The sequence below is a fragment of the Dipodomys ordii genome, unplaced genomic scaffold, assembly GCF_000151885.1.
Source record: "Dipodomys ordii isolate 6190 unplaced genomic scaffold, Dord_2.0 Scaffold10, whole genome shotgun sequence".
In the NCBI taxonomy this organism is placed as follows: domain Eukaryota; kingdom Metazoa; phylum Chordata; class Mammalia; order Rodentia; family Heteromyidae; genus Dipodomys; species Dipodomys ordii.
Window position 1 is genome coordinate 23,109,031 of NW_012267226.1, and position 12,605 is coordinate 23,121,635.

The window sequence follows — 12,605 nt, forward strand, 5'->3', positions numbered from 1 at the left end:
CATCATTTCTTACATTTTAGTGATGTTTCTTGGCCCACAGAACCACAGGACACCTCCAGGATGGAGTAGCAATGCTCTCCATATTAGTGGCTTGGGTTTTCTGGGTTTATAATCATATGCCACAAATGGACAGTGCCTGAAAACATTAATAAGGCTTGCTATATTAATAATTAGTGTTCCTGATCACAACTGTATCTTCACCAGCTAGCAAATTCTTAGAATCCAAAATTTCAGAAAAGCTGGTGGCTCATGCTTGTAATCCTAGCTACTCAGGAGGCTGAGATCTGAGGATCATGATTCAAAGCCAGCCAAGGCAGAAAATTCCCATGAAACTCATCTCCAATTAGCCACTTAAAAACTTGGAAGTAGTGCTGTGACTCAAAGTGGTAGAACACTACTCTGAGAAAAAGAGCTCAGGGTAGTTCAAACCCCACAACCATCCCCTACCCCCTAAAAAAACCTTAGAGTATGTTAGTGATATAAAAAAACACAGCAATAACCTCAGTATTATATCTCATTTTACAAAGGGTCAGAGTGGTATGATTTGCCTGGAATAACACGGCAAAATTTATGAAGGGATTAGAACCATCCATTTCTAGGTTGTTCCTTGTATGCACACAACTACTTCTTTGGAGCATAGATTCCTTTTCTCTTAATACATCAGCCATCAAACATGACACTTTAGAATGTCTCCGGGATTTCCAGTTATGATGGCTAAATTGAAATGTTACGACATTTGCCCTATTTTTCAAGCAATTTCCCAACATAAAAACCATGCCAATTATTCAGCATTTAGCTCATTTAACTGAAGCATTGGAAGACAACTATGACTGTAAAGCTTAACTACATGAGCTGAAAAGGAGGAAGGGAAGATATTTTTCTATTTTAAGAATGTCTGACAGGATACAGCATGAAGCTAGGGTCCTGGTCTTGGTCCTTCTATTAAACTGTATGGTGTAGGCTTAGCCAAGACTCTCAGTTTTGTTTTCTCTTCTTCTTAAAAGAATGAGTAGATTAAAATTGCAACAACAAAAAATGTAGAGGAGGGGAGGTAGCAGGGAGAATAAGAGTATCGAGGGGACAATTATGATCACAGCACATTATATACATGTATGGAAGTATCACAATGAAACCTCAATGTAATTAATATATAATAGAAATGTAATAATAGAAATATCACAATGAAACCTCCACAATTAATATATAATAGAAATGCAAAATTAAGTTAAGAATCTTAAAAAGAAGAGGTAGATTTAGATCAAGGATGGGCTTGAGTTCCAAGGAAGAGTACCAGGTCAACAAGCCCCTAGAAATGACTGACAGAATCTGAGATGCATGTGTGTCTTCCAAGAAGTGGTTTTGTAATTTTCATCAGATTCTCTGGGGAAAGGGGAGATATGAAACTCAAAATGTTAACGACCAGTGATTTAGGTAGACTCTTAGCTTTTCCCTAGTTCTGACCATCTTTAGCTCTAAAATGTGTGTTTAGTTCATTATCATTAGCTACATTCATGAAATTACACTGGTATGTACAGTGCCCAGCTCAGCACAAACCAGGACTAGCATGAGAAGAGACATGAGCTTGCCAGTACTATCATTATCATGACCATATCGTCAAGGTGGGCTGATGAGGGAAGACATGGGAGGCTACTGCCATCTGTCATTATCCTGCAGAACAAATAGACTTCTGCAGCAAACCTTCACAAGATCGCATTCTGGGAAACCAAGCTCCTCCATCTCAGAACGAAGAGTTTAGCAATAGGGATTACCAAACAGTTTTGGAAGAGTTGGGAAAGACCATAAAATTACAAAAGCCTTGAATTCAAGATGCACCCATCCTGACCTCCATTTTACAGACACGCAGAACCACAACCCAGAGGTCTTGCATGTAAAATCCCAAGCCCAGGCTCCTCGCATTTTTCTAGTTGTCCCATCAGGTAGCAATGTGGAGGACAGAGGCTAGAGGTCAGGCAAGTCATGAATACAGCAGCTATTACAAAGTCCAGGAGATGCTATGGTGGAAGAATGAGAAACTAAACAGCAAAGACAGGAGCAAGGAAATGGTCAAAGGAGGGGCTGGCTCCCCTGTATCCGCCCTCATACCAGGTAGGCATTCATGTCACTTGTTGGCAGGTCCAGAAGCTGGCCATCTTTGTTCATCCTAGGAACCCTCTTGGCCCTCCCAAGCCTCCTCCCACCCTGTTCAATCAGAATTAGATGCAGTTCAAGAACCCCCCCTTTAAAGGACAGTATATGATTTTAGGATCCATTTGTACACTTTGTATAAGTCTTGGGGTAAGAATTTCGGATACTGAACTTCCTGGACAGGGAGCTCTCATCATTTGCTGCATCTTAATGATATTCCTTGGCCCAGAGAACCACAGGGTGGAGTAGCAATGCTTTCTTCCTATTAGTGGGTTGGCTTTTCTGGGTTAATAATCATTTGCTACACGTGGCTTTGCTAAGGTAGCTCAAAGCACTTTGTAAATAGGGGCTTGGCGTAGCCTGCAGCCTTCTTCTCCTGGTGGGCTCCTGGCCCCTGCAGGATGTCATTTGGAGAGGAGTTTCCTCAGTCTTGATTCCCTCTGATGCTTTCTTACTTGTATAGTTTAATCAATGTAGAGCTGGGATGTCCCATGTCTGAGAATGCTCAATAGATGCCTAGATGTGTATGAGAGATGAGAAGCCAATTATACAGAATCCCAGGCCATCTGAGTAAAGAGACTCAGGAAGAAATCAAGGGAGTAGCTCTTATGATATTCTACAAGATTCCACCTCGCAAATTATGTTCTCCCCAAAAGAATGACTACACATAGTAGGCATTCAACAAAGAAAAACAATGAATCCATGACCTTTTAATCCATCGCTCCATTAGATGACCACCGATGCTCACATCTAGGGCCATAACTGATTTCAACTGACTGGAGGCCAGAGCCATTTTCACCTTTTCACCTTTCACTGAGAGCACTACTCAACCTCCAGTCAGATCCCATCCCTGCTGCTTGTAAGCTATGGCCTTGAGCAAGTTATCTGACCTCTGTCCACACCGAGTTTCTCATCTGTAAATGAGGCTCCTCATAACAGGTAGTGAGCCGGGTTGGTGTGAAATAAAGGCACTAGCAAAGTACCATACACAAAATGCTCAGTGTGTTAAGGATTTTATAGAGGCTGTTTTGAATAGGCCAGTATGAAATTCGATTCTCCTGCACATCTGGTCATTGGTAGCTTAGCAGAGAAGGCCTGTAAGGAAAACACATGTCATCCAGCTAGGCCATACGTGCAGACAAGTATTGCAGTACTTGGCCAGTATCTTGAAGAGCTCAGAGAACACCCCCTCCCTCCCCCTCCCTGCCTCCTCCTCTTGAGCAATAACTTAGGTGAGTCCACCTCTTCCATTCTTCTAGCTTGGGTGGTTACCAGCCAGAGGGGGCCCTAACAAGCGTGTTAGTGGGTTTGTAAGGCTTCCAAAAGACAGAGCTCTCAGAGTACCTCAAAGGGCACTCTTTAGAACCATTTTCTTTTGTTCACAGACTTGAGGCATCGGCCTCCCTCCAGCTCTGTATGTGGGGGTACAAGAACAGAAGAGCCTCGAGAACCATCTAGTTTTCTTGCTTGAGAGCTCAGAATGAAGCCCTCGACAGTGAGTAAGCCATCCCAGGTTACCTGCCTAGTCCTTTCAAGTCCACAGCCAGTTCTCCTGTGGCCCCATGTCCTGGGTAGTGCTGCTCACTGTCCCCACAGCTGGCTAGCCCTGGCATCTTCTGAACTCTAGATGACTGCGCCTTCTCTTTCTAGGTGGGTACCGCCCTTGGTTCCATGGTTCTGGTGCAACTTTTGTTCAACTCTTTCCCCTGCCTTCCTGCCCTGGCCCCTCAGAGACTCTCTGTCTCCCTCCTCTTTCTGCTGATCTCACACATTTCTGCTCTAACTCTCCTATAAGCATGACGGCGTCCAGCCCAGGTGCCCCAGCCGGTGCATTAGGGCTGGCGGCCTCAGACACAGGCTTGGGGTGGAGGAGACTGCCAGCAGGGCCCCTCCTGTCTCCAGAGGGACTCCAGTGGGAAGTAGTGGCTGCCGGTTCTTTGCCTCCTCTGCTCCATTTGTTCTGTTGGCTTCACCCTTTCTTTCTCAGCCTCCCTCCTTTGGCTCTCCACACTCCCTCCCATTCTCCTCCATTCTCTCTCCTTCCCTCTCTTTCCCGTTCTTTCCTTCCCCATGTCCCTTTCTGCCCGGGCGCCTTCCCCAGGCGCCTTTTGCTCTACCCTTTTATCCCCTTTCTTTCCCTCTCGGCCCTGTCTCCCCCCCCTCCACCCCCCCTCCACCCCCCTCCAACACATCTGTTTCCAATCTGACCGTTCCGAGGCTCCCATTTGAAACAAAAAGCTCCCCACCCGCAGGAACCTGGGCAGAAATTCCTGGAGGAGCCCTTCCTCCTCCAGCGCTCCAGTTTACCGCACACACTCCCGGGAGCCAGCCCTGGCCGGCGCGCACCTCCACGCCAGGGCCCAGCAGGTCCCTGCCAAACTCGCCCGGGAAACGCCCCCACCCCTGGCCGGCTCCAGGGCCCCGATGTGTGAGACATCGTTGATGGCCGACTGGGCGGTCCTCGGCTCCCAGATGCGCTCCTCCAAGGCTGGGTGGCGGGGACCGGGAGGTTGGCACCCTGCGGGGCGGCAGGGACAATCGGCCCCACGACACTCCTCCCCGGGACGCTAGACCGCGGGCTGGCCGGGGGCCGCGCAAACTCCCACCTTCCCCGAGCACTCACCTAGCCAGAGGAGGAGGAAGGGGGACATGCTGGTCCCCGGCCGCGGGGCACCTCCCCGCTCCGCGCTGCCTGGCTGCGGGGCGGTTCGGCGCCGCCGGCGGACCTTTGGCGAGCTGGGCGCGGTGCCTCGGGGTGCGCGCTGGGGACCGCAGCCATGTGCGGGCGCGGGAGCCAGCTCCGCGCTGGGCGCCCCCCGCGCCCCGTGCAGGGGTCCCCGCGCCCCTTGTTCCGGCCACGGAGGGCTCCTAGTGCCTAGCCCACCGGCTCGCACCCAGACGGGAGCTGGGTCCGGGTCCACGACGAAAAGGCGAGGCTGAAGGCGCTACCGCTTTGTGGAACACTTTTCCCTGTTTGGAAAGAAATACGAGTGGAGAAAGAGAAAAAAATGAGCTGGAACCACATGGCTGCTTCCTACCGCAGCCCCTCCTTCTCCCCTCCCTCCTCCCGCGCCCGCCCTCCTTCTCTCCCTCCCCGCGTTTGGGGTGAGCCGCGGGGGCTGCTCGGCCGGAGAGGAGCGCTGGCAGGGCAGAGCCCCAGCTCTGGCTCGGGAGGGACGGCGAGGGGTTTGGGGGCGCTCCGGGGGCGGCGCCACCGCGGGAGGCGCGCCATGCAGGATTGATTCTGTGTAGGAGAGAATCCCTAACACTTGGGCAAGAATCCGCCACCAGGCCTTCCCCCTCCTCGGTCCCTCTCTTCTCAGTCCGCCTGTCTGTCTCCTCCTACCAGCTCCCTGCTCTTTTCATTCTTCTTGCCGCCCCTTCTGTCTTCTCCCTTCCGTCCTTTCCTCATTCCTGTCTTCCCCCTGTTGTGCGGTTGGGTCAAGGCGAAGCTACCAGACCACCACATCAACCACCGGGCAGTCTAGGTGGGGTCTTTAAGATGGTCGCCTACTGGTGTGATTGCTGCTTGTCTGATTTCATTGCCTGTTTTGGCATCGTTCTGTCACGCTGCCTGGCTTTCCCCTGGCCTTTGGCAGTGTATCTTTCTCTGCTCTCAATCTTGACAATAGCCTCCCTAGAACTCAGCTAGCCACCAAGCCAGGGACGTGGGACTCCAGCTCAGGGTACCTTAAGAGGCATTGGAACAAATGACATTGCATGTGGCCCTGGATAAAACCTGTTCGCAATCCCTTGAGAAAGAAGAGGGGCCAGAGGGAATAGAAGGGACCACGGCAGGAGACATGCCCTGCAGAGGTGGAGGAGCATGCACATGCCAGCTGTGCACCCCCAGTGCTGGGTCTCCACGTGAGGGCTGCTGCTAGGGGAGGAAAGGGGGGGGGAAGGGGGGTCACACTCAAGTCTCCACCCATCTACACTTTGTCCTGGGCCTCCCAGAAATCCTCCTGCTCTCTCTCTCTGGTCCTAGGCTTATGATGTCCCTGGAGGGTGGGCTAAGGATGCTCACCTTCAGCCTAGATTGGGAGCTGGGACAAAAGCCAGAGAAGCAGGGCTGCAACTGGAGGGATGAAGCCCTCCAGGGCTAGTCAGCTGAGGAATCACACGTTCGTTCACACACGTTCGTTCACTTTATCTCCCCAGCCCTCTCACCAGTGCCCCAAGTCTTCTCTAACTGGCCTTGCCCTGCCTGGTTGTAATAATAATAATAATAGGAATCCCTTTTCATAGGTGAGGGAAACAGAAGCCTTTTAAGAAAGGAGGTGCTGGTGAGTCGCCTGCAATCCTAGGTACTCAGGATGCTGAGATCTAAGGGTCATGGTCCAAAGCCGGTCCAGGCAGACAAATCCAAGAGACTCTTCAGTTAACCAGCAAAATGCTCAAAGTGGAAGTGTTAGAGCACTAGCCTTGAGAAGAAAAAAGAAAGCCAAGGAAGACTGCGAGGCTCCACATTCCAGCCTCAGTACTGACACACACGCCCAAGCAGAATGCTGTGGAGGTAATGGCAGGAGATGCCCAGGGGGAGGGCCTGGAAGCAAAGTCTACCCTGGAGGGGGAGAGGCAGTGGAAGGAAGTTCATCACTGCCCACCTCACAGCGTAGCCAGGCACCGCGGCCCACATCTTCTCATCCTCTGGGGTTCTAAATCTACCTGTGTTCCATCCTCACAAGAGGAAGGCACGTGGTCATGAGCACATGGAGGAGGAAGAGGAGGAGGTGGCAAGTTTGGGTTTCAGCAAGTCCCTTCATTTCTGCCGAGCCTTCCTTTCCTCTGTGCCTAACACCGTTAGGAATAAGTGGATTTGTGCCTGCCACAGTGTCTAACACGTCAGGAACTTGGTAAATATTTGTTCCCACAAAAAAAGTAAAGCGGAGTTTATAGCATTCTTCTCTCTGTGTTAGGACCAGCCAAGTTCAGTCTCATTTACTTTTTCTATTAAAACAAGGTTGTCTTGATATACTCCTTCCTGTCCTGCGAGGATGCTTCTCAACTTGGCTGTGCAATGTGTTGTTTCTTTTTATGGATGGACAGTAAGAGGCCCCAGCTGGCTTTCAAGGTCTTGCCTGGAAAACTTTTATTGAGGCTGTGTCTGAGACCAGGTGCAAGAGAGGCTAAGGAGTAAGATATTCTCATGTTAAAGAAAGCGGCTGCTCAGGGCTGGGAAGGTGGCTCAGTGGTAGAGTGCTTGCCTTGCATGCCTGAGGCCCTGGGTTCGATTCCTCAGCACCACATAAGCAAAAAAGAAAAAAGCTGGAAGTGGCACTGTGGCTCAAGTGGTAGAGCGCTAGCCTTGAGCTGAAGAGCTGAGGAACAGTGCCTAGGCCCAGAGTTCAGGCCCCACAACCGGACCCCCCCCAAAAAAAGAGTGGCTGCTCAGTTCCCAGAGGTCAGAAGAGGACTGGCTGGGTCCTGTTCTCCCACACATGAGGTGAGGACAATCCCCAGCCCCCCACCTGGTCAGTAGAGGAGGCAAGGACTGTGAATGTGGTGTATCCTGTTAGCTGTTGATAGGTGAAGAAAAGCTCTCACCCCATCTGCCTGCCAGTACCCAGGATGCAGGCTGTCCCTCCACCTGGTCAAAGTTCCTTTGTTTTGTTTAGCTTTTTTTGTGCCAGTCCTGGGGCTTGAACCCATGTGCTGTCCCTGAGCTTTTCTTTTGCTCAAGGCTGGTGCTCTACCACTTGAGTCACAGCTCTGCTTCTATATGCGTGTGTGTGTGTGTGTGTGTGTGTGTGTGTAATTGGAGATAAGAGTCTCGTGGACTGGGTTGGCTTTGTACTGAGATATTATTTTAGCCTCCAAAGTAGTTAGGATTACAGACACGAGCCACTGGCACCACGCGACACCTGGTGGAGTTTTGAAGGACCCAAAACCCAATAGCAAAGGTTGCCATACCTGAAGAGCCTCAGGACTCTGCTGAGCTTTCCACCCTCTTCCAGGAGGTCAGCTAGGCTGGGGTTCCCCATCTCCTTCACATACTACCCTCAGTTTCTATAGGGAAATACCTCAGAGAGGCAGTTCAGCCTTGGAGGAAGATAGGATAATTTTGAATTTCAACTACTTTCTAACTGTGTTTAACTTGGGCACAGTTCTTAATTTTTCTCTCCCTGTTCTATTTCTTTGTAAGATTTCTTTGTTCAGAAGTCTTCTGGAAACTGTACAAAGAAAGCAATGTACACCTTGTTTCTCATAAAATTAGTATTAATTTGAATTAGTTCAACAATGTATGTTCTGAATAAATGCAGTAATGTGTGTACTGAATGAATGCAACAGTACATCCTAGATGTAACACTATATCTTCAAATGCAATAATATGTGCTCTGCATGAATGAGACAATATACCCTAAGTGAAACAGTGTATTTCTGGATGCAACAATATCTGCTCTGAATAATGCTACAGTGTATCCCTGAATGACTGCAACATTGTTCTGACTCTTCAATACCTTGTACCTGTATCTACAGACAGCGATCTTCCTTTAGAAGTAAAGATCATTTCCTAAACCAGATGTGGTAGCCCTTCTAGAAGCTGAGGCAGGAATATATAGAGTTTGAGGACAGCCTGGTCTATATATGGAGACCGTGTTTCAAAGTAAATAACCAGTTTTTAAAAATTAGAATACTATCTTCTGCTCTCCTGTTCTCACATCATTTCCTATCTGAGATGATATTTAAAAAATATATATAGACCATTAACCAGGCACTGGTGGCTCATATCTATAATCCTAGTTATTTAAGAGGCTGAGATCTAAGGATCTTGATTTGAAGCCAGCTCAGATAGGATAAGTCCATGTGGCTCTTACCTCTAATTAACCACCAAGCCTCCCCCCCTCCTGCAAAACAAAACAAAACAAAAAACCCCAAAACAAAAACAGAAATGGTGCTGTGAGGCAAGTGGTAGAACACTAGCTTTGAGCAAAACAATTCAGAGAGAGCCCAGGCCCCGAGTTCAAGCCCCACTACTGGCACAAAAGAAAAATAAAAAAGAACAACACCAACACTAGCCAAGCAAGCATGGGTGGCTCATCCCTGTAATCCTAGCTACTCAGGAAGCGGATATCTGAGGATCATGGTTTCAAATCAGCCTGGGTAGAAAAGTCTGTGAGACTCTTATCTCCAATTAACCACCAAAAAGCTGGAAGTAGAGCTGTGGTTCAAGTTTTAAGAGTACCAGCCTTGAACATAAAAGCTAAGGGTTAGTACCAGGTCTTGAGTTCAAGTATCAGTACAAAGAAAAGGAGGAGAAGGAAGGAGGCAGAGGAGGAGGAAGGAGAAGGAAGAGAAGGAGGAGGCAGCCTTTCTGGTTCCTAATTTTCAGAATTACCCTCAAAACAGGCTGGCAGAGGGAGCCAGATGAGGGAGGGCTGAGAGGGTTAACTACTACATCTCTGATTGTTTTGGACTTGTTTCCGCTCAGAGAGGAACACAGGCAGGGACACACAGCTAGATGATGGTGAGGAGGCATATGGACCCCAGTCCAACCCCTGGCTTCTTCCCATGAGCGTCTGCTGGGTGACCACACCCAGGCTGGCTTCATTCTCTGGCCAAACCATGATGTGGTCGTCTCTCTGTCGCTATGTAGGCAGGGTACTGAAATCGCCAATCAGAAGACAGTAATAGTTTTGCTCTTGCTGGCTGGAGAAGGGAAACTTGCTGCTCACAGGAGCAGCCGTGTACCATGCATTTAGGCCTAAACCATGTGTTCCAGCCTGGAAGTCTGTGTTCACCAGCAAGTTAACTTCCTTTCCATCTAACTCCTCCTTTTGCAGACAGAGACCCATCCAGGGGAACTGGCTGTCTCAGAGTCATGCTCTGTAGAGGCTGAGCCACATTTGCAACCCCACTGCCTAGAGATGGGCTTCTTGCTCTTTCTAGAGTGAGGAAAAGATCACACAGTACATCTTTATCATTTTCTCATAACTCAGAAACAAGAACAGAAAACCCCATAGCATGCACTGACAAAACCAGGTGTGCTGGGGCTTAGAGAAGAGCTGGGCTTTCTTCGTTCTTAGTAATGGACGAGGCCCAGTGGAAGCTGTAGAGCAACATGGAAGACACGCCCGGGAAGCCTGATGAGGCCTGGGGTTCTGCCTGTGGGGGAAGCGTAGTTTGTGGCTGGGATGTTACAAGCTGTCACTGCTCATTGACAAGACTGATGTCCACAGTGGCCAAGCTTAGGAGGTGGGAAGGGAGGAGGAAGCTCTCTCCCTCCCTTTTACTTCAACTGCCAGCCTTTCCCACAGATAGCCCTATGACCAGCTCATCTTCCTTGACAATACTGTTCCCAGGAGGTGTGAGGATGTATATGACAGCCATGGCTTGAAGTCAGTGTTCAGGAGAGTGGAGGGGGTGAGCGGGAAGACCAGGAAGTAGGATTTCAGCCAATCAGCTTGGAGCTCTCAAGGACCACCCCTACTGAACCAGCTTGAACAAATTAGGCACCTCCCTGTGTCTCTGTTGTTTATCTGAAGGAAAGAAGGATGCTAGTGCCTTGTAAACTCTCACATTCTTTGTGAATGATTAGGAGTTGTGGAGGCCTAGCTGGATTCCATCATTCTGTGAACCCCATGCTGCTCACTTTCAGCAGAGAATCCATCAGTCGACAAGGGTTACATTTAGTCCCATGCAGGGCTCAAGAGAAACCAGACTCATGGCTGGCCTCTCCCCCTGACTTCCCAGAAGATGTGTCAGGAAGATACTGGCTGCCCCGTCTCTTTTCAATTCATTCTTGCCCACCATTATCACCAGGGCTGGAAAGACTTCCACAGTCTCCATGGCCTTCAGGGAAGAGTTGTAGCCAGTTAGGCACAAGAGAAGACTGCTATTTTATATGTATTATAAACTAGAATTGGATTTTGCCTCTGAAGCAGCAGCATCCAATTTAAAGGAGTGGGGATATACACTATGCTTCTGTGTGTGTGTGTGTGTGTGTGTGTGTGTGTGTGTGTGTGGTGGCACTTGTTAGGCAGGTGCTGTACCATTTGAGCCACACCCTGGAGCCTTTCTGACTTTAGCACTTTTAATATTATTATTATTATTAGTAGTAGTAGTAATAGTACTGATACTGAAGCTTGAACTCAGGACCTGGTTATTGTCCCTTGGCTTTTTCCCTCAGGGATATCTGCTCTACCACTTGAGCCACAGCTCCACTTCTAGCTTTTTTTTTAAGGTGGCTAAATGGAGATAAGAGTCTCATAGGCTTCCCTGCCCAGGCTGGTTTTGAATTGAAATCCTCAGATCTCAGCCTCCGGAATAGCTGGGATTACAGGCATGAGCCACCAGCACTTTGCTTTTCAGATAGTCTCTCATGTGTGTCCAAGGCCAATCTCAGACCACAATACTCCTACCCATGCCTCCTGTGTAGCTGAGTTTTACAGGCAAATTCCAGCAAAACCAGTTTGTTGGTTGAGATGAGGTCTTGCTACCTTTTTGCTCTACAGGCCTCAAACCATGATCCTCCCATCTCTACCTCCTGAGAAGTTGGGATTACAGACATATTCCACCGCATTTGGCCCTGTAGTTTCTCCCAAACCACAGAATGGGAACTAACTGTTAGTGTCAGCTGTATAATTGTAACACTGGAGATGATCAGACATAATCATAGCTGTTGTCAGAGACCTTTTCTCTGAAATGGGCACGCATAGACAAAGGATGAAGAGGGCAGGCCAGGCACTGGGGCCTCACATGTGTAATCCTGGCTGCTCCGGAGGCTGAGATCTGAGGACTGGGTTCAATCTTTCTGGCCTGGGCAGAAATATCTACAAAATTCTTTTTTTGGGGGGGGTCTGGTCATGGGGCTTGAACTCTGGGCCCTCAGCTCTTCAGCTCAAGTCTAGTGCTCTACCGCTTGAGCCACAGCGCCACTTCTGGCTTTTTTTCTTTTTGCTTATGTGGTGCTGGGGAATCGAACCCAGGGCCTCATGCATGCAAGGCAAGTGCTCTACCACTGAGCCACCTTCCCAGCCCTACAAAATTCTTATCTTCAATTAACCAGCCCCAAATTTGGAAATGTAGCTGTGGCTCAAGTGGTAGAAAGCTAGTCTTAGATGAAAAAAAAGCTAAAGGCAGCACTCAGGCCCTGAGTTCAAGCCTGAGTACTAGTACACACACAAAAAAAGAAAAAAGAAAAGGAAGGAAGGAAGAAGGGAGGGAGGGATGGACGGAGGGAAGGAAGGAGGGAAGGAAAAAATAAAGGAAAAGGAAGACAGCACCTGTGGCTCACACCTGTAATCCTACTTACTCAGGAGGCTGAGATCTGGGGCTGGTGGTTTGAAGCCAGCCCAGGTGGAAAAAGTCTCCATGTCTAATTAACCACCAGAAAACTGGAAGGGGGGCTGAGGCTCCAAGGCGGTAGAGTGCTAGCCTTGAGCAAAACGCTAAGGGACTGTGTCCAGGCCCTGAGTTCAAGCTCCATGACAAAAGTAAAACCCCCAACCCAAACAACA

General features: G+C 49.0%; 1 protein-coding gene across 2 annotated transcripts in view; it reads right to left on the reverse strand.

Annotated features, from left to right (window-relative positions):
- Clmp (CXADR-like membrane protein) overlaps positions 1 to 5,169 on the reverse strand; it is a 74,451-nt gene extending 69,282 nt beyond the window's left edge. For both annotated transcript variants that reach the window (XR_001174774.1, XM_013009886.1), the window contains exon 1: positions 4,769 to 5,169. Coding sequence is in view for 1 of the 2 variants with exons in the window: in XM_013009886.1 (XP_012865340.1) it covers positions 4,769 to 4,796 (28 nt within the window). In the remaining variant the exon portion in view is untranslated. The remainder of the gene's footprint in view (positions 1 to 4,768) is intronic.
- Positions 5,170 to 12,605: the final 7,436 nt, after the last annotated feature.